The sequence below is a fragment of the Oncorhynchus tshawytscha genome, linkage group LG26 (genome assembly GCF_018296145.1).
Source record: "Oncorhynchus tshawytscha isolate Ot180627B linkage group LG26, Otsh_v2.0, whole genome shotgun sequence".
NCBI classification, from domain to species: Eukaryota; Metazoa; Chordata; class Actinopteri; order Salmoniformes; family Salmonidae; genus Oncorhynchus; species Oncorhynchus tshawytscha.
Window position 1 is genome coordinate 40,701,616 of NC_056454.1, and position 22,627 is coordinate 40,724,242.

The 22,627-nt window shown below is 43.0% G+C and overlaps 1 protein-coding gene across 3 annotated transcripts in view; it reads left to right on the forward strand.

The window, feature by feature from the left end:
* The window catches only part of LOC112225640 (NEDD8-conjugating enzyme UBE2F), a 95,389-nt gene that overhangs the window by 24,686 nt on the left and 48,076 nt on the right, over positions 1–22,627 (forward strand). For all 3 annotated transcript variants that reach the window (XM_042306650.1, XM_042306652.1, XM_042306651.1), the window contains 3 exons: positions 1,435–1,502; positions 7,114–7,184; positions 7,671–7,728. In XM_042306650.1, the coding sequence (XP_042162584.1) occupies positions 1,435–1,502; positions 7,114–7,184; positions 7,671–7,728 (197 nt within the window). The remainder of the gene's footprint in view (positions 1–1,434; positions 1,503–7,113; positions 7,185–7,670; positions 7,729–22,627) is intronic.

Genomic DNA, 22,627 nt, shown 5'->3' on the forward strand with positions numbered 1-22,627 from the left:
AAACAACACCTCACAGTGCAATGCGAACTGAAGAGACACACACGCATATGTGCAAACACCCACACATTGTAATCTTTTATTGTTGTACATTTGTAGTTTTGGAGTGAAGTACATATGTATAATGCACAATGTATTGTTCATTTTCTTCCTGTTTGGACCCCAGGAAGAGGAGCTGCTGCCTTGTCAGCAGCTGATGGGAATCCTAATAAATACTAAATACTCATTTTGCCTAGACCACATTGACTGTTGTGATCTCTGCCGTGCCATCTGTGAACTGTACCGCCCCCTGTACCCAGCAAACATGTGCCAGGCTAGCGCAGCTCTTTCTGACTGCAGCGATCACTCTGTAGACATCAAGCAAATAGCATGCTACTTAGCCACCTTGGAATCAGGACATGGTGCCTCTGCTTTCCACCCCTGCTTGCTCTGACTCCTCAGCATGTGTCCATGCTTTGGTGCAGAGAGTGAAGGGATCAGATCTGCTGATTTCAGTGACTGAAGTCATTTGGGCTTACCAAAAAAAAAGAAGAAACTAAATGGAATTCAGGTAATTGAACTGACCTTAGTCAATTCGTTGTTTTAATAACACATTTTTAAAATCCAAAAACGTTGGTTGATTGCTCCGCGCTAATCAGAGCAGAACCAGTGTTTTCTCAGAGGGGTTCCAAGGCTGATTCATAATGTGTGTGTCTGGTGTCAAGCTGCTGCTAATTAGACCAGTCTGTTTCCCTCTGCTCAGGTCTGTTCAGGGTTAAGAGACATCCTTCCCCAGAGGGAGGGAACAGCTCTGGTTTTATAGACGTCTCTCAATAACAGACCCATAAAGGCTTGGAATCACACAGGATTTTATTGGCCGTCATCCCAATTAAGACAGCCACATCCGCTGTAGACAGTTCCTAGAGAGCAGCTCATTACTGGGCCATGGTTGCTCAACCAGTGCATTAGACGAGAAGATTTTTCACAAGTATCAGAAAGGTCACCTTCATTGACTGACAGAGAGAGCATGCAGGTGACCCGGTGTGAGCCTCTCCCCCTACAGGCTACAGGGAGAGAGCGGTTGCATGCCAAATGGGACCCTATTCCCTTAATAGTGTAGTATGTTTGACCAGGGCCCTATAGGGTGCCATTTGGGAAACCGCTAGGGGGAGAGGTTGTTGTATCCCTGCTAGTTGGCTGTAGCCTGAGCTTTTTGCTTTCAATCCTCAGCAGTATGGAGAGGTGGGAAGAGGCCATAGAGAGCCAAGGGGATCCAAAGTGTCATATTTAATGTTTCCACCACTTTCTCATTGAAACGCTGTCCCTGTCGCTGAGAGCCTGACCCCGCCATCAATCCTTCTGCAGACTAACAACACAGCCCCCCCGGGAAACCGCTGACAATTCCACCAGCCAAACCTCACTGCTGCTCACTGTATCTTTCTCTCTCTTCATCTGCAGATGAAGGCTACTACCAGAGTGGAACATTCCATTTTGAAATAGACGTCCCTGAAGCCTACAACATGGTGGTAAGTGGTCCTGTCATGTCTCATTAGTGTGTGGGGGTCAGATAGAGGTGCTAATGATAACAGGCGATGAGGGATGCAGAGGAGGCCTGGTCCTTAAGTGGTATACATTTCCATGTCTAATTCTGTTAGCGTGCGGTCTGGTCAGCGTGTTGGCGTGCGGTCTGGTCAGCGTGTTTGCATGTGGTCTGGTCAGCGTGTTATCGTGCGGTCTGGTCAGCGTGTTATCGTGTGGTCTGGTCAGCGTGTTGGCGTGCGGTCTGGTCAGCATGTTGGCGTGCGTTCTGGTCAGCGTGTTGGCGTGCGTTCTGGTCAGCGTGTTGGCGTGCGGTCTGGTCAGCGTGTTTTTGTTACGTTACAGCCTTATTCAAAAATGTTACAGCCTTAAATTAAAAATAAAAATCTGAAGTAACTTATTGCTAAGAGACTCAATTGAACTTGGTTGCATTCTGTTTCCATTGATCATCCTTGAGATGTTTCTACAACTTGATTGGAGTCCACCTGTGGTACATTCAGTTGTCATTTTATAGAATATTCCTCCATCTTGGACCTACAGTAATACAGTGCATTGGGAAAGTATTCCGACACCTTGACTTTTTACACTTTTTATAACATGACAGCCTTATTCCTCATCAATCTACACATAAAACCCCATAATGACAAAGCAAAAACAGGTTTTTAGAAATGTTGGCAAATGTAAAAAATAAATCAACTGAAATACCTTATTTACGTAAATATTCAGAACCTTTGCTATGATACTCTAAATTGAGCTCAGGTGCATCCTGTTTCCATTAATTCATTTTATTTCACCTGGTAGGCTAGTTGAGAACAAGTTTTCATTTACACCTGCGACCTATCTTTCCGATGTTTCTACAACTTGATTGGGGGCCACCTTTGGTCAATTCAGTTGATTGGACATGATTTGGAAAGGCACACACCTGTCTATATAAAAGGTCCCACAGTTGACAGTGCATGTCAGAGCAATAATCAAGCCATGAGGTCAAAGGAATTGTCCGTAGAGCTCCGAGACAGGATTGTGTCGAGGCACAGATCTGAGCAAGCCAAAAACATTCTGCAGCATTGAAGGTCCAAGAACACAGTGGCCTCCATCATTCTTAAATGGAAGAAGTTTGGAACCACCAAGACTCTTACTAGAGCTGGCCGCCCGGGAAAACTGAGTAATCGGGAAGAAGTGTCTTCGTCATGGAGGAAGAACCCGATGGTCACTCTGATAGAGTTCTATGATCTATGAAACATATCAGATCCTCCCTTCCATTTGAATGTCCTCGTGGCCAAAACATACAATGTCTAAAGCTCTTGTCAAAAGTAGTGCACTTTACGGAATAGGGCTCCATTTTGGACGCACACCAGTAGTTTTGTGGCGATAAGCACCCCGTGAACAGCAGCAGCATGGGTAATTTACGCTGTCCCAGTTTGCCTGCTGTCCACGGCCCTGTCAGGAGAAAGTGAGTTAAAGTCCTCTCCCTGAACAGGCTAGCGTGGAGGTTTAGGTGGAGTTAGCAGGGTGAGTTACAGCCACACACAGAGTCTCAGCCTTTCCTTTTCTCCATCCCTCCATTCTCCTTTATCTGCCACCCATCCATCCTGGATGCAGTTTTATCTACACACACACACACACACACACACACACACACACACACACACACACACACACACACACACACACACACACACACACACACACACACACACACACACACACACACACACACACACACACACACACACACACACACACACACACACACACACACACACACACACACACACACACACGTCCACACACACACACACACACACACACACACACACACACACACACACACACACACAAGTACACACACACACATTCTCTTGTGGCTTCATTAGAATTTACAACCTGCTTCATACCAAAACCTTATGCTCTGTGCTTTATCTTAATGGAGGTTAATTAGACAGGCAGTAAAGGCTGTGTTTACCACCTGCCTGTATGGATTTATCAGGCTTTTATGAGAGCTAGTAAACTGCCTGAAAGAGACCCATAAAGAACCTGACAGCTTTTTTTTTTTGCCTAGGCCCTACATACCCAACACATTACGTTTATTAGAACATTTAACCATTATATCGTTATACATCAAACACACCAACACAGTCGTGAAGAGGGCACGACAACGCCTCTTCCCCCTCAGGAGGCTGAAAAGATTTGGCACGGGCCCTCAGATCTCCAGCTGCACCATTGAGAGCATCTTGACCGGCTGCATCACCGGTATGGCAACTGCTTGACATCCGACCGCAAAGCGCTACAGAGGGAAGTGCGTACAGCCCTGTACATCACTGGTGCCAAGCTTCCTGCCAGCCAGGACCTCTATACCAGTCGTTGTCAGAGGAAGGCCCTAAATATTGTCAAAGGCTCCATCCACCCAAGTCATAGATTGTTCTCTTTGCTACCGTACGGCAAGTGATACTGATGCGCAAAGTCTGGAACCAACAGGACCCTGAACAGATTTTACCCCCAGGTCATAAGACTGCTAAATAGTTAGTCCGGTAGCTTCTCGGTTAACTATCTGCATGGACCCTTTTTGCATTATTTTGATCACATGCTGCTGCTGTCTGTCACTTTATTCCTAGTTATATGTACATAACTACCTCAATTACCTTGTACTCCTGCACATACTCAGTACTGGTACCCCTTACATATATAGCCAAGTTATCGTTACTCTGTGTGTGTTTTATTATAGATTTTATTGTTAAGTGATTTACTGTTGTGTTATTGATCTATTGTCTTTCTTTCTGTGTGTTGGTGGGCTGGGCCAGTCAGTAAGCATTTCACTGTTAGTCCACACCTCTTGTTCACCAAGCATGTGATGAATAACATTTTATTTGATCATAGAAAACTGGACCGCAATATTGTACAAAGAGGTTAAAACAATATGAGATTATTTTAGAGTTTTTCTAAATTGTGTAATGTCTTGATCCTTGAATAGTAAAGTATGCTTTTTCTTTTCTTCTAAGCAAGTGGTAAGGTAGTAAGTAAACTGAAGCATTTGATAATGGTATAAGATGACAGTATGGGTGGCAATGGAAAGAACAGTATACTCTACTGTATAAATCTATAATTTATATAGACCTTCTTAGCCAGGACTGGCCTCATTCGCTCACTCAATACTGGGGAATGAAAGAGCATAGTTACAGACTACAAAATATAAGGTTATCTCAAATCCATTTTGGGACTATAGAAGAGAAGAAGAAAAAGAAATCTGGACCAACCAGCGAGGAAGCCGACTAAACCATTCCAACGTTTCTGAAACTACCTCCCCCTAACAAGCAACGTTTGAAATGTGTTCTACTGTCTTCTGGTTTTGAGTCAGTGTTCTTCTGGTTTTGAGTCAGTGTTCTACTGTCTTCTGGTTTTGAGTCAGTGTTCTACTGTCTTCTGGTTTTGAGTCAGTGTTCTACTGTCTTCTGGTTTTGAGTCAGTGTTCTACTGTCTTCTGGTTTTGAGTCAGTGTTCTACTGTCTTCTGGTTTTGAGTCAGTGTTCTACTGTCTTCTGGTTTTGAGTCAGTGTTCTACTGTCTTCTGTTTTGAGTCAGTGTTCTGTCTTCTGGTTTTGAGTCAGTGTTCTACTGTCTTCTGGTTTTGAGTCAGTGTTCTACCGTCTTCTGGTTTTGTCAGTGTTCTCTGGTTTTGAGTCAGTGTTCTACTGTCTTCTGGTTTTGAGTCAGTGTTCTACTGTCTTCTGGTTTTGAGTCAGTGTTCTACTGTCTTCTGGTTTTGAGTCAGTGTTCTACTGTCTTCTGGTTTTGAGTCAGTGTTCTACTGTCTTCTGGTTTTGAGTCAGTGTTCTACTGTCTTCTGTTTTGAGTCAGTGTCTCTAGTCACTGAGTAAAAATGCACTCCTTTTTCTCTCTCCAGTTCACCTTAGTGAATATTTTTAACTGTGTGCTTTAGAGAAAAAGATCTCCTTAAAGCTTGACAGCCCAGCATAAACAATATTAAGAGAGAGCAGAAGTTTCATGCAGAGCACTCTAGTCTTGAGTTGGGATTCAGCACGTTTTTCATTCCATGCCAGTAGGTACTGCTATGCCTAAATGTCTTTTGAAATGTCTTTTTCATGTAATGTTTCAGATAGTGCATGTTTCTAAAAAGGGCTTCGTTTGGGAAATTGACGGGAGGAGAGAGTGGTGCTTTTGGAAAAGTCCAATGTGAACCATTTAAGGAAATTCTACCTTTTGGTGTTCTTTTCATCAGTCCATTGTTTTGCATGTCAGCAATCAAGTTTTCAAGATATATAACTTTCAAAATACAGAAATACAGCCAAATGATGCATTTTGCATCATATGATGCTGCATTTTGCAGTATTTCTGTATTTTAAAAGTAAATAATTACATTATAAGCAAAAACGTTATTGTGCTAAGTGTTTAGCATATGTATTACATTATCAGCAATTTATTACATTATCAGCATTTTATTACATTATAAACGCAAAAGTGAACATTTATTAGCAGCTATTACATGATCAGTTGCTACAAGGCCTCTTTGATCAACTATGGTAGACTGACACGTCTAGTTCTCTCGCTGTACTGTTTATTATACAGCTTTGTTTATCTACCACCTTGCCGTTCTCATCTCACAGTTCTGAGGAACACTAATCAGGTCTAAGGCTGACATATGATATATAAATAAACAAAGTTAAAGAATCAGAAGACTACTTTTTTGGGTGTGTTTTTCTTGTTTGTTTTTTGTTTGTCTGGGGGAGAAAATATACAGGGGTTCTTTTTTTTAAGAGTTTCAGTACTACTCTCCTCAGCTATGCTGTGTTTTCTTTGTGGAGGATAGTTTGCCTCAGGGGAACCTACACTCACTCTCCAGTTTATTAGGTACACCCATCTAGTACCGGTCGGACCCCCCTTCGCCTCCAGAACAACTGGAATTATTTGGGGCATTCTACAAGGTGTTAGTAACGTTGCCATGCTGACACGATGGCATCATGCCATTTCTGCAGATTGGACCAAAGATTCTCTATTGGGTGACATGGATCGACAAGTTGTGCGTTCTGAGATGCCGTTCTGCACACCACTGTTGTACTGAGACGTTATTTCTGTTTTTGGCCCGACTGTAAGCTTGCATGATTACTGCCATTCTTCTTCAACCTCTCTCATGAACGAGCTGTTTTCACCCTGAGGACTGCCACTGGCTGCATGTTTTTTGTTTGTCGCACCATTCTTGGCCCTGTCGTGCGTGAAAACCCCAGGAGGTCGGCTGTTTCTGAGATACTGGAACCGGCGCGTCTGGCACTGACGATCATACCACGCTTAAAGTCACGTAGGTCACTAGTTTTGCCCACTCTAACGTTCAATCAAACAGTAACTGAATGCCTGTCTGCCTGCTTTTATATAGCAAGCCACGACCACGTGACTCACTGTTTGTAGGTGCGATCCATTTTCGTGAGCGGAGTGGTGTACCTGATAAACTGTCGGTTAGTGTATGTGTTCCATTCTAGTCAAACCTTGCGATACAATTGGTCCTCAACTCTTCCTCAGCCTCAAGAGAGAGCAAACTGGTGGATGACTTAATTCTATGCTAACGGGTGGTTGTCCCTTGTTTCTCTCCAGCCTCCCAAAGTGAAATGCCAGACCAGAATATGGCACCCCAACATTGCTGAGACGGGGGAGATCTGTTTGAGGTAATTCACTTTTCACATCGCCACACACTCATTGACACTTCATTTAATTCACTTCAGCTCAAATAATAGCTGCCATTGTGTTCAATACATTTTGCAAGGTTTTGTTATGTGGCTAGGTCATATTTCTTGGCGTACTTTCCATTTCGTTGAAATATGTACAAACTGAGTACGCATCTGAGAATCGCCCTCTGTGCTCCATTTCACGTACTTTGATTTGGACTCACGCTCTGACCCTCCCGTGCTCCAATTTGCGTGCTTGGACCACGGTAGTATGCGTATTGAGAAACACCCCTAGATGTTTGGCTGGCTCACTTTCTTTTGGGATTTCCAATCATTTATAGAGCAACCTATCACAAGTGAGGGTGTCATGGAAGAAAAGGTCTGGCAGTAGTACTAGACTATTTAAAATGTAGATTTTTTTTCCCCCCACCGTGATTTCCAATATGATGATGGAGATTTGATTTCTACTTGTTTCTGTTTCCCCAGTTTGTTGCGGGAGCACTCTATCGACGGCACGGGCTGGGCCCCTACCAGAACGTTGAAGGTAAGTCTCTAATCTCTCTGGCATCAGTGCCCATCTGATTGAATCTCTCTAGTCCCAAAACGCCCCACTCTTATACTAGTAATGTACCTTTTGAAGCACCATTCACCCTCTTCCCCCCTGCTCTGAGAGGGAGATAGATACTAGAGGTTGACCGATTTATGATTTTTCAACGCCGATACCAATTATTGGAGGACCAAAGAAGGCCGATACCAATTAAAATCGGTTGCTTTTTATATATTTGTAATAATGACAATTACAACAATACTGAATGAACAATATTTTAACTTAATATAATACATCAATAAAATCAATTTAGTCTCAAATAAATAATGAAACATGTTCAATTTGGTTTAAATAATGCAAAAACAAAGTTTTGGAGAAGAAAGTAAAAGTGCAATATGTGCCATGTAAAAAAGCTAACGTTTAAGTTCCTTGCTCCGAACATGAAAACATATGAAAGCTCGTGGTTCCTTTTAACATGAGTCTTCAATATTCCCAGGTGAGAGGTTTTAGGTTGTAGTTATTATAGGACTATTTCTCTCTATACCATTTGTATTTCATATACCTTTGACTATTGTATGTTCTAATAGGTTCTTTATTATTGCCAGCCTAATCTTGGAAGTTGATAGGCTTGAAGTCATAAACAGCATTGCGAAGAGCTTCTGGCAAACACAGGAAAGTGCTGAATGAATGCTTACGAGCCAGCTGCTGCCTACCACCGCTCAGTCAGACTGCTATATCAAATCATAGACTTAATTATACCATAATAACACACAGAAATACGAGCCAGCTGCTGCCTACCATCGCTCAGTCAGACTGCTATATCAAATCATAGACTTAAATGTAATATAATTAACACACAGAAATACGAGCCTTAGTTTCCGGATTTGACCATATTAATGATCTATCATTTCGAAAGCAAAACGTTATTCTTTCAGTGAAATACGGAACCGTTCTGTATTTCATCTAACGGGTGGCATCCATAAGTCTAAATATTGCTGTTACATTGCACAACCTTCAATGTTATGTCATAATTACGTAAAATTCTAACGAGCCATGCGGCCCAAACTGTAGCGTATACCCTAACTACCCTAACTCTGCGTGCAATGAACGCAAGAAAAGTGACACAATTTCCATAGTTTAATATTGCCTGCTACCATGAATTAATTTAAACTAAACTAAGCATTTGCAGGGGCGGCAGGGTAGCCTAGTGGTTAGAGCGTTGGACTAGTAACCGGAAGGTTGCAAGTTCAAACCCCCGAGCTGACAAGGTACGAATCTGTCGTTCTGCCCCTGAACAGGCAGTTAACCCACTGTTCCTAGGCCATCATTGAAAATAAGAATTTGTTCTTAACTGACTTGCCTAGTTAAATAAAGGTAAAATAAAAAAAATTTAACTAAGCACGATTGTGCTTTTTCCGCAAATGCGATTTTGTTAAATTATCCCCCGTTTGGCGAAGATGGCTGTCTTTGTTAGGAAGAAATGGTCTTCACACAGTTCGCAACGAGCCAGACGGCCCAAACTGCTGCATTTACCCCGACTCTGTTGCACAGATTGCAAGAGAAGTGACACAATTTCCCTGGTTAAAAGAAATTCATGTTAGCAGGCAATATTAACTAAATATGCAGGTTTAAAAATATATACTTGTCTATTGATTTTAAGAAAGGTGTTGATTTTTATGGTTAGGTACACATTGGTGCAACAACAGTGCTTTTTTCACATGCGCTTGTTAAATCACCCGTTTGGCGAAGTAGGCTGTGATTCAATGATAAATTAACAGGCACCGCATCGATTATATGCAACGCAGGACAAGCTAGATAACTACACATGGTTGATGATATTACTAGTTTAACTGTTGATTATGTTAAGATTGATTGTTCTTTATAAGATACGTTTAATGCTGGCGAGCACCTTACCTTGGCTCCTTGCTGCACTCGCATAACAGGTACTCAGCCTGCCACTCAATCTCCTCGTGGAGTGTAATGTAATCGGCCATGATCGGTGTCCAAAAATGCAGATTACCGATTGTTATGAAAACTTGAAATCGGCCCTAATTAATCGGCCATTCCGATTAATCGGTTGACCTCTAATAGATACTGCTACAGGGGAGGGAAACATGGTAGATAGATACTGCTACAGGGGAGGGAAACATGGTAGATAGATACTGCTACAGGGGAGGGAAACATGGTAGATAGATACTGCTGCAGGGGAGAGAAACATGGTAGATAGATACTGCTACAGGTAGATATGGTAGATAGATACTGCTGCAGGGGAGGGAAACATGGTAGATAGATACTGCTGCAGGGGAGGGAAGCATGGTAGATAGATACTGCTGCAGGGGAGGGAAACATGGTAGATAGATACTGCTGCAGGGGAGGGAAACATGGTAGATAGATACTGCTGCAGGGGAGGGAAACATGGTAGATAGATACTGCTGCAGGGGAGGGAAACATGGTAGATAGATACTGCTGCAGGGGAGGGAAACATGGTAGATAGATGCTGCTGCAGGGGAGGGAAACATGGTAGATAGATACTGCTACAGGTAGATATGGTAGATAGATACTGCTACAGGGGAGGGAAACATGGTAGATAGATACGGCTGCAGGGGAGAGAAACATGGTAGATAGATACTGCTGCAGGGGAGGGAAACATGGTAGATAGATACTGCTGCAGGGGAGGGAAACATGGTAGATAGATACTGCTGCAGGGGAGGGAAACATGGTAGATAGATACTGCTACAGGTAGATATGGTAGATAGATACTGCTACAGGGGAGGGAAACATGGTAGATAGATGTCCGGACTGAGAACGAAGGATAAATCTCACTGCCTTAAGGGGCCTCTTAAGCCGACCCCCTACTTTTTCGAACATTCTGTTAAAAATCGCGCAACATTTTGGCGTCCTGCTACTCATGCCAGGAATATAGTATATGCATATGATTAGTATGTGTGGATAGAAAACACTCAGACGTTTCTAAAACGGTTTAAATCACGGCTGTGACTATAACAGAACGTCTGTTTCATCGAAAAGCGCAGGAAAATCTGATCACTGGAGATGGAAAAAAATATCCATGCGCCACTTCAACCCATTGTTAAAGGTGAACCGTATTAAATGAGGCCGAGGTTGCAGTACCTACAGCTTCCACAGGATGTATAGAGTCTTCTCATTTGATTCTGATTTGATTCTTGGTAGAACCGACCAAAGGGAACCGATTCCCTCCGACCACCAACTTGATGCATCGGCTCGGTGTTTTTCCGGACATTTTTTCCAGACGACCAGCTATCGAATTTACATCGCCTCCTGATGATTTTTATAGCTTATTAACGTGTAGTAATACCTAAAGTTGCATTAGAAAGGTATTTCGAAGTGTTTTGTGAAAGTTTATCGTCGACTTTTTAACTTTTAAAAAATGACGTTACGTTATGAAACGCTATTTTTTTCCGTTTATCACACAGTTTTCATAGATCGATATCTAGGCTATATATGGACCGATTTAATCGAAAAAAGACCCAGTATTGATTATGGGACATCAAGGAGTGCCAAGAAAGAAGATGGTCAAAGGTAATGAATGTTTTATATTTTATTGTGCTGTTTGTGTAGCGCCGACTATGCTAATTCTTTTGTTTACATCCCCTACGGGTCTTTTGGGGTGTTACATGCTATCAGATAATAGCTTCTCATGCTTTCGCCGAAAAGCATTTTAAAAATCTGACTTGGTGCCTGGATTCACAACGAGTGTAGCTTTAATTCAATACCAAGCATGTGTATTTTAATGAACGTTTGCGTTTTAACTAATACTATTAGCGTTTAGCGTAGCGCATTTGCATTTCCAGAGCTCTAGTTGGGATGTCTGCGTCTCAAGTAGGATCAAGAGGTTTTTAAGGGGACTGAACTGCAGGTAGACCTGGGGTACTTTGCTAAACCTTTCTCTGCTGAGGGGTGTGTGTTATTGATAAATAGCACACGTTTGACCCCAGAGAAATGGGGTTAAACATGTACTATGCATTGGACTTGCTTTAGAATTCCAGATACATTTACGATCCCTTGTAAAAGGGTCATTTGGGGTTTCAAACTCCAAACCTAGGCCTAAATCTATTAGATGTGTCCGTATGACTTATGACCAATACACACCACTAATGTTTTTGGTGTTCAAACTCAGACTGTATCTTAATGGTAAAACTCAACCCTGAGGCATAGCCAGCTGGTCCAGCCACTTGCTTACAGCTACACTAGGGTCAGACAGACTTTCTGTGTCGATTAAGACGCTAGCGTGAGATATGGCTCGGAATATGTACCTCAATCCAGGGATGATAAATGCACTCTGAATTGTCCCATTATCCCAACTGTTACACAGAGAAGAAAACGGTCCTTTTCCTCCTCATGCTAAGTAGCATCAGCCATAGTGCAATTGTAAACAAGCTGGTCGGATCTGCTGGCTCTCCTGAGGCCTTGATTGTGTTGATTGTGTCTCACTGCTGTGTTACCCTTCTCAGAAGCCACAACCCGACCAACAGCCCCCTACCATTGTTCCTTCTCTAACGAACTACCTTCCATCTATCTCCCTGTCACACCTACGTCATACCAAATCAAACTTTATTGGTCGCGCACACAGATTTGCTGGTGTGTTACAGCAGTGAAATGATTATGTTATATATATATATATATATATATATACTAGGCAAGTCAGTTAAGATCAAATTCTTATTTATAATGACGGCCTAACCTGGCCAAACCTGGACGACGCTGGGCCAATTGTGCGCCGCACTATGGGACTACCAATCACAGCCGGATGTGATACAGCCTGGATTCGAACCAGGGACTGTAGTGACACCTCTTCCACTGCCTTAGACCGCTGCGCTACACGGCAGCCAAAATCAAAAGAAGAACAAGTCCAGTTAACCGTCCAGAAGATGGGGTGTATATCTCCTCGATCTCCTCTAAACCCCTCTGTCACGCTGAGATCCCATTCAAATGGATTCCGTTTGTAGTGCCACAGCCACTGCCTATTTAAAGGCCCTCAGCTCAAAACTTTGTTGATTTAAATAGATGGTGTTGGAGATAAATGACGTGACACTGAAATAAGCTGTTGTTATTGTTGTGCTGCTGCTCATCTCCAAGTTGCTATACAATACACACACACACGCACACACACCACATCCATCACAAGATGCTATGTTAATCACATTACAGAGGGGTTGCTGTGATGTCATACCAGCTCCTCTCGCTAGAAGCTTCTTTCCTTCCACAGTTAGTTGGGATGTACTACCAGACCCCTGTACTGACCCCAATAAGTAGCTTGTTGGGTAGAACTTCTAGCCCCTGTACTGACCCCAATAAGGAGCTTTGTTAGTTAGACCGTACTACCAGCCCCCTGTACTGACCCCAATAAGGAGCTTGTTAGTTAGGCCGTACCACCAGCCCTCTGTACTGACCACAATAAGGGGCTTGTTAGTTAGACCGTACTACCAGCCCTCTGTACTGACCCCAATAAGGAGCTTGTTAGTTAGACCGTACTACCAGCCCCCTGTACTGACCCCAATAAGGAGCTTGTTAGTTAGACCGTACTACCAGCCCTCTGTACTGACCCCAATAAGGAGCTTGTTAGTTAGACCGTACTACCAGCCCCCTGTACTGACCACAATAAGGGGCTTGTTAGTTAGACCGTACTACCAGCCCCTGTACTGACCACAATAAGGGGCTTGTTAGTTAGACCGTACTACCAGCCCCTGTACTGACCACAATAAGGGGCTTGTTAGTTAGACCGTACCACCAGCCCTCTGTACTGACCCCAATAAGGGGCTTGTTAGTTAGACCGTACCACCAGCCCTCTGTACTGACCCCAATAAGGGGCTTGTTACCACCACCAGCCCTCTGTACTGACCACAATAAGGAGCTTGTTAGTTAGACCGTACTACCAGCCCCTGTACTGACCCCTGTACTGACCACAATAAGGGGCTTGTTAGTTAGACTACCAGCCCCCGTACTACCAGCCCCTGTACTGACCACAATAAGGAGCTTGTTAGTTAGACCGTACTACCAGCCCCTGTACTGACCACAATAAGGAGCTTGTTAGTTAGACCGTACCACCAGCAGCCCCTGTACTGACCACAATAAGGGGCTTGTTAGTTAGACCTACCAGCCCTCTGTACTACCAGCCCCCTGTACTGACCACAATAAGGAGCTTGTTAGTTAGACCGTACTACCAGCCCCCTGTACTGACCACAATAAGGGGCTTGTTAGTTAGACCGTACTACCAGCCCCCTGTACTGACCACAATAAGGAGCTTGTTAGTTAGACCGTACTACCAGCCCCCTGTACTGACCACAATAAGGGGCTTGTTAGTTAGACCGTACTACCAGCCCCCTGTACTGACCACAATAAGGGGCTTGTTAGTTAGACCGTACTACCAGCCCCCCTGACCACAATAGCTTGTTACCACACCAGCCCCCTGTACTGACCACAATAAGGAGCTTGTTAGTTGTTACCAGCCCCCTGTCCTGACCACAATAAGGAGCTTGTTAGTTAGACCGTACTACCAGCCCCTGTACTGACCCAATAAGGAGCTTGTTGTAGACCGTACTACCAGACTGACCACAATAAGGAGCTTGTTAGTTAGACCGTACTACCAGCCCCTGTACTGACCACAATAAGGAGCTTGTTAGTTAGACTGTACTACCAGCCCCCTGTACTGACCACAATAAGGAGCTTGTTAGTTAGACCGTACTACCAGCCCCCTGTACTGACCACAATAAGGAGCTTGTTAGTTAGACTGTACTACCAGCCCCTGTACTGACCACCAGCTTGTTAGCCGTACTACCAGCCCCCTGTACTGACCCCAATAAGGAGCTTGTTAGTTAGAACTACCTAGCCCCCTGTACTGACCCCAATAAGGAGCTTGTTAGTTAGACCGTACTACCAGCCCTCTGTACTGACCACAATAAGGAGCTTGTTAGTTAGACCGTACTACCAGCCCCCTGTACTGACCACAATAAGGAGCTTGTTAGTTAGACCGTACTACCAGCCCTCTGTACTGACCACAATAAGGAGCTTGTTAGCCAGGACGTCTTGCCTGCTACGCAACACCATGCTCATCTCCACACTACATACAGCCAACTGTCAGGTCCACACACATACACAGGCACGCGCTCACGACGACTAACTACATCATGCTCCCTGACTCGCTCTCGTCTTCTGTTCCTGTGAGAGGGCTTCCTTGTGTAATGAACAGTTCTGATATCCCCGTGATGCCCTCAGCTAACCGATGTCTTACTTGGCGAACGATGACTAGATAAATCGATCAACCAGTATAATCGTCCAATATTATCGGCCTAGCAATGTAAGCCTTCCAGAGTGGGCATGATGGTTTGACTGTGCGTAGCTTGCCACAGCGTATTTCAATAGGTAAATAATCAAAAGTACACCTCACCAAGCAAGCAGCCCTGTCCTCGTCACATTCTATTTTTGCTGCATTAACATTTTCAGTCATCAGCGCATGCCATTTTGCAGTTGAAATATATAGCCAGTACATTTTGTATTGGATAACACTGTAATTGACATTATGGTTTCAGTAAGAAAACATTGTCAGAATGAGCAGCTTGCGTGTGGTTGTTACATTATGGTCACAACCACCTGAGGTATAATTAGAATGGTCATAACAGGCTCTCATTGCGATGTTGCCATAAAGTGTTTCTTGACATGACCTTTGACTGTTGTAAAAGCACTGTTGTGAATCTACTAATACAAAATGCTGACATCTAGTGGTGACATTACAGGGCTCCACAGTGCCACCATTTTACTTGCATATGTGCCTAAATATTTTGCTGTGTAACTTGAACTTGTAATTCAGAGCACCAGTATGCCTAGAAAATGAAGGATGCTAGCTTAGGCGTAACTTAGGCGCACATGTGATCCAACAAAAGGTATGTTTTTCAGTCCACCTATGAAAAACAAATATATCGGTCATTTGTAACTTTTTCCTCCCTAAAATCGGAATCGGACCCAAAAATCCCATATTGGTCGGGCTCTAACTATGACACCCACAAGCCAGTCAGGGTTACTATACAGCGTGGAGTGAGACTGTTTCAAAAGCAATCGATATTAACGTATCCTCATTAACCTGTTGTTCTTCATACTGTGATAACATCCAGATATTTCTGCAGTCTCAAAGCTGTGGGAAAGGGTTTCACCCATACTGGTGTAAAATAGTAGTTGGACTATGGAGTGCAGTTGGATAGCTGGCAGTATACTCCTACAGCCTAGCTACGGTGTGTAAGAAGGATAGCATCGGACTTTAGGCAATGAAGTTAAAATGGTCAATGCAGTTCGTCTGGGTAGCTATTTGGCATGGCACTCAAATGGCTTGGGGGTAGAAGCTGTTCAGGATCCTGTTGGTTCCAGATTTCATGCATAGGTACCGCTTTCCATGAATAGCAGAGAGAACAGTCTGACTTGGGTGGCTGGAGTCTTTATCAATTTGTAGGGGCTTCCTCTGACACCGCCTGGTATAGAGGTCCTGGGTGGCAGGGAGCTCGTATCTGTAGTGCCTTGCTTGTCGGATACCAAACCGTTGCCATACCAAGCGGTGATGCAGCCAGTCAAGATGCTTTCACTGGTGTAGTTGTAGAAATTGTTGAAAAGTACAGTAGCTATTTAAGAGAATAAGGTGGACAGGAGGCACTGTCTGAGCAAGGGATTTGTTTGTGGGGGAGAAACTGTTAACTTCCTTCTATCCTACACATTTTGCAATTGGGCTAAACAGAAATGTGCAGTTTTATAGCTAATCTATTAATATTCAACACATTTAGAATAGTACATGTTTAAAGCTAATTTCCAGCTATTCTACACACACTGCCATGCGGTAGAGAGAAATATTTGCAGTTTTCAATCTAATCATGCTGTTCTACACATTTTGCAGTGAGGCTGAGAGAATTTGGCATTTTTACAGCTTATTTCCTGTAATTCAATATTATTTTACCAAGGGTTATGACCTGTTTCGTGTGGGGAGGGAGGGGGTTGACCTCCAGGGTACCCCCATCCCAAAAAAAGAGACTGTGTTTCCCCATCCTTGAGAGGGGGGGCGTGGTACGCCATTGACAGGAGGAGTAATACTAATATCAGTTCTGAGGAGAAGATTGTAATCATTAGGCATTAGGCTCCTGTACTGCTGCTATCAGGCAGAGGGAGGAAATGATTTATGTCAGTCAGTACCTGAGGTGATGGTTGTCTGCCTGGCCTGTTCAGGCTCGTTCTACTGGACAGCTGTGATTTTGCGTGTAAATTAGCCAGCCTAGTAATTGAGGCAATCTGCTGCTGCACAAGGTCTGCTTTCCAAATGACGGCCTATTCCTTTAGACCACTACTGTTTACCAGGGCCCAATAGGGTGCCATTTGGGACACAGACTAGGTCTAGCCTACTTAATATTGGCCATAGTGAGACAGCAAAGTGAAGAAAGCCTGGCTGTGTCCGAATACTCGTACTTGCGTTCTAAATAGTAGGGATTTTGGGTATGACTTTTAAAGTATGTGAAATTGTTTAAATTGAGCTTGCTTTATATGCCAGGATTTACGGATGGAAGGAATCAACACAATTGTGCATTAATGAGGCAGTAGAGCCTAGTATGTTATTTGTTTCTGCTATCGTTTTTACTAAACAGTGCTTTTCTAAATATTATGTAGTACAGTTAATACACAGCATGTTTTAGTAAATAGTATGCAAGACAGATTTCAGACATAGCCATTGTCTCTTTTTGCACACACTAGTCAGTAGGCATATATCAGAGTCATTACTTGCTAATATTACGCTGAGCTGCCTTCCTCCAGCAGTCTCCTCGAGGGAGGTGTAATACGATGACTGAGTATCATCTCACTCTCTGTTAGCTACCAGTAGCTGGCCCGTAGGAACAAGCTCTCTTTTTTATTTTACCTTTATTTAACTAGGCAAGTCAGTCAAGAACAAATTCTTATTTTCAATGACTGCCTGTTCAGGGGCAGAACAACAGAACGACAGATTTGTACCTTGTTAGCACTGGGGTTTGAACTTGCAACCTTCCGGTTACTAGTCCAACACTAACCACTAGGCTACCCTGCCCCCAGCCCTAGTAGCTGGCCCGTAGGAACAAGCTCTCTGTTAGCTACCAGCCCACAACATCACCGCTGCCCAGACCCACCTGTTCACACCCCCATCTCCAGCTCCCGTATCACTCTGCCACATGGCCTCAAACTGCACTATTTAGTTTCTTTCCACCGCCCACACACTTAACATTTACATAATAAAGCATTTGGCCTTTCCATTGTGTTAATGATGGAGTATTGGTTGACTTACAGTTTTAAAGTATATGTTTTTTCAAGATGATTGACAAGAAAAGTATCGTCCAACCCATCGGGTATCTCACTGCACACTCATATGTCATGTCTTGAAATATGCAGACAGATTAAAATTAAATTGATATTGTAATACTTCTGCCAACTTTCTAACTCCGCCCATAACTTTTGGACTTCATAGCATTCCCAGAATGCGTGGATTATCGAGTCATTGTTAGTTTTACACTTTTGATGGCATAGAACGCCCTTCTTGCCTTGTCTCTCAGATCATTTGCAGCTTTGTGGAAGTTACCTGTGGTGCTGATGTTTAGGCCAAGGTAGGTATAGTCTTTTGTGTGCTCTAAGGAAACGGTGTCTAGATGGAATTTGTATTTGTGGTCCTGGTAACTGTACATTTTTTTGGAGCACCATTATTTTTATCTTACTGAGATTTACTGTCAGGGCCCAGGTCTGACCGAATCTGTTCAGAAGAGCTAGGTGCTGCTGTCGGCCCTCATTGGTTGGGGACAGAAGAACCAGATCATCAGCAAACCGTAGACATTTGACTTCAGATTCTAGTAGGGTGAGGCTGGGTGCTGCAGTCTTCTAGTGCCTTCGCCAATTTGTTGATATATATCTTGAAGAGGGTGGGGCTCAAGCTGCATCCCTGTCTCACCCCACGGCCATGTGGAAAGAAATCAACAAAGCATGAGAGGACTTTGCTTTTATTTAGGTTTGTTAGTCAATCACTTCTGTGGATTGGGATGATCAGTCCTTGGTTCCAAATATTGGCAAAGATGCCAGAGCTGAGGATGATGTTAAAGAGTATAACCAATTGGAATTTGTGGTCTATATATTTTATTATTTAATTTAGGGTACCATCAACACCACAGGCCTCACTACAGACATCCTGGTTCAAATCCAGGCTGTATCACAACCGGCTATGGTTGGGAGTCCCATAGGGCGGTGCACAACTGGCCCAGCGTTGTCTGGGTTTGGCTGGTGTAGGCTGTCATTGTAAATAAGGATTTGTTCTTAACTGACTTAAATTAAGGTTACATTTTGATTTTAAAATTAAACCATTTAGTGTTCAGCTAAATAACAACACAATGTCAAATACAGGTAGCCTAGTCAAATTTGTATTTATTTTTATTTCACCTTTATTTAACCTTTTTGGGATAGGGGCAGCATTTTCACATTTGGATGAATAGCGTGCCCAGAGTGAACTGCCTCCTACTCTGTCCCAGATGCTAATATATGCATATTATTATTAGTATTGGATAGAAAACACTCTGAAGTTTCTAAAACTGTTTGAATGATGTCTGTGAGTATAACAGAACTCATGGCAGGCAAAAACCTGAGAGAAATCCAACCAGGAAGTGGGACATCTGAGGTTTGTAGTTTTTCAAAGCTTGGCCTACCGAATACACATTGAGATATGGATGAGGTTGCACTTCCTAGGGCTTCCACTAGATGTCAACCATCTTTAGAAACTGGTTTGAGGATTCTACGATCAAGGAGGCGCTCATGAGACCTCTGAGTCAGTGGTCTGGCAGAGAGCCTCGGTCTCATGACGCGCGCTCCCGACAGAGTTACCTCTCATTCCAATGCTTTTCTGAAGACAAAGGAATTCTCCGGTTGGAATATTATTGATGTTTTATGTTAAAAACATCCTAACGATTGATTCCATACATCGTTTGACATGTTTCTAAACGCCTGTAATGGAACTTTTCGAGTTTTTGTCTGGATGAAATGCTCGCGCCTCATGAAAATGGATTACTGGCCTGAACACGCTAACAACAAGTGGCTATTTGGACATAAATGATGGAACTTTATGGAACAAATCAGTCATTTATTGTCGAATTGGGTTTACTGGGAGTGCCTTCTGATGAAGATCATCAACGGTAAGTGAATATTTATGGTGGTGTTTCTAAGTTTGTTGATTCCAAAATGGCGGATATTCCTCTGGCTGTTTTGTGCTCTGAGTGCCGTTCTCAGATTATGCTTTTTCCGTCAAGTTTTTTTAAAATCTGACACAGCGGTTGCATTAAGGAGAAGTCTATCTTTAATTCTGTGAATAACACTTGTATCTTTTATCAATGTTTATTATGAGTATTTCCGCAACATCACCGGATGTTTTGGAATCAAAACATTACTGCACGTAAGGCGCCAATGTAAACTGAGATTTTTGGATATAAATATGCACATTATCGAACAAAACATACATGTATTGTGTAACATGATTTCATATGAGTGTCATCTGATAAAGATCATCAAAGGTTAGTGATTAATTGTATCTATATTTCTGCTTTTTGTGACTCCTATCTTTGGCTGGAAAAATGGCTGTTTTTTGTGACTTGGCTCTGACCTAACATAATCATATGTTGTGCTTTAGCTGTAAAGCATTTTTTAAATCGGACACGATGGGTAGACCTCTTGAAGCTAGGGGGCACTATTTTTATGTTTGGAAAAATGTAAGTTCCCAAAGTAAACGGCCTATTTCTCAGGACCAGATGCTAGAATATGCATATAATTGAAAGATTAGGATAGAAAACACTCTAAAGTTTCCAAAACGGTCAACATTTTGTCTGTGAGTAAAACAGAACTGATATTGCAGGTGAAACCCAGAGAAAAATCAATCCCGGAAGTGGCTTCTATTTTGAAAACTCCATGTTCCATAGCATCCCATTGCTCCTTTTAAAGGGATATCAACCAGATTCATTTTCCTTTCGCTTCCTCAAGGTGTCAACAGTCTTCAGACATAGTTTCAGGCTTTTATTTTGAAAAATGAGCCAGAAAGATAACATTGCGTCAGGTGGTCACATGAGCTTTGCTCGCGCAACAGAGTTCGGACAGCCATTTCCTTTCCCTCTCCTACAGAACAAGACCGTTGCGGTTGATATATTATCGATTATATATTTTAAAAACAACCTGAGGATTGATTATAAAAAAACGTTTGACATGTTTCGGTGGACATTACGGATATTATTTGGAATTTCCGTCTGCATTGTCGTGACCGCTCTTTCCTGTGGATTTCTGAACATAACGCGACAAACAAACGGAGGTATTTTAGATATAAAAATAATCTTTATGGAACAAAAGGAACATTTGTTGTGTAACTGGGAGTCTCGTGAGTGAAAACATCCGAAGATCATCAAAGGTAAACAATTCATTTGTTTGCTTTTCTGATTTTCGTGACCAAGCTACCTGATGCTAAGTGTACGTAATGTTTTGTCGTGCGATCGATAAACTTACACAAACGCTTGGATTGCTATTATTTGACTGGGGCGCTATGCTATTCAGCGGTTGCTGATGACAATTATCCCGCTTAAGGGATGGGTAGCGTCAAGAAAGAACAAGATGTTTATCTTTCATTTGCTGTATTGGACTTGTTAATGTGTGAAAGTTACATATTTCAAAAAAATATTTTAGAATTTCGCACGCTGCCTAGCCAGTGGAACCCCTGTGCTAGAAAGGTTAACCAGGTAAGCTAGTTGAGAGCAAGTTCTCATTTACAACTGCGACCTGGCCAAGCTAAAGCAAAGCAGTGCGACACAAACAACAACATAGAGTTGCACATGGAATAAACAAGTGTACAGTCAATAACACAATAGAAAAAAAAGAAAGTCTATATACAGTGTGTGCAAATGGTGTGAGGAGGTAGGCAATAAATAGGCCACAGTAGCGAAGTAATTACAATTTATCAGATTAACACTGGAGTGATAAATGAGCAGATGATGATGTGCAAGTAGAGATACTGTTGTGCAAAAGAGCAGAAAAGTAAATAAAAACAAAATGGGGATGAGGTAGTTAGATTGGGTGGCTATTTACAGATGGGCTATGTACAGCTGCAGCGATCGGTTAGCTGCTCAGATAGCTGATGCTAAAAGTTAGTGAGGGAAATAGAAGTCTCCAGCTTCAGCGATTTTTGCAATTCGTTCCAGTCACTGGCAGCAGAGAACTGGAAGGAAAGGCGACCAAATGAGGTGTTGGCTTTGGGGATGACCAGTGAGATATGCCTGCTGGAGCTCGGTGGGTGTTGCTATCGTGACCAGTGAGCTGAGGTAAGGCGGAGCTTTACCTAGCATAGACTTGTAGATGACCTGGAGCCAGTGGGTCTGGTGACGAATATGTAGCGATGGCGAGCTGACTAGAGCATATAGGTTGCAGTGGTGGGTGGTATATGGGGCTTTGGTGACAAAACGGATGGCACTGTGATAGACTGCATTCAGTTTGCTGCGTGGAGTATTGGAAGCTATTTTGTAGATGACATCGCCGAAGTCGAGGATCGGTCAGATAGTCAGTTTTACGAGGGTAAGTTTGGCGGCGTGAGTGAAGGATGCTTTGTTGTGAAATAGGAAGCCAATTCTAGATTTAATTTTGGATTGAAGGTGTTTAATGTGAGTCTGGAAGGAGAGTTTACAGTCTAGCCAGACACCTAGGTATTTGTAGTTGTCCGCATATTCCAGATCAGAACCGTCCAGGGTAGTGATGCTAGTCGGGCGGGCGGGTGCGGGCAGCGAGTGGTTGAAAAGCATGCATTTGGTTTTACTAGCGTTTAAGAGCAGTTGGAGGCCTCGGAAGGAGTGTTGTATGGCAT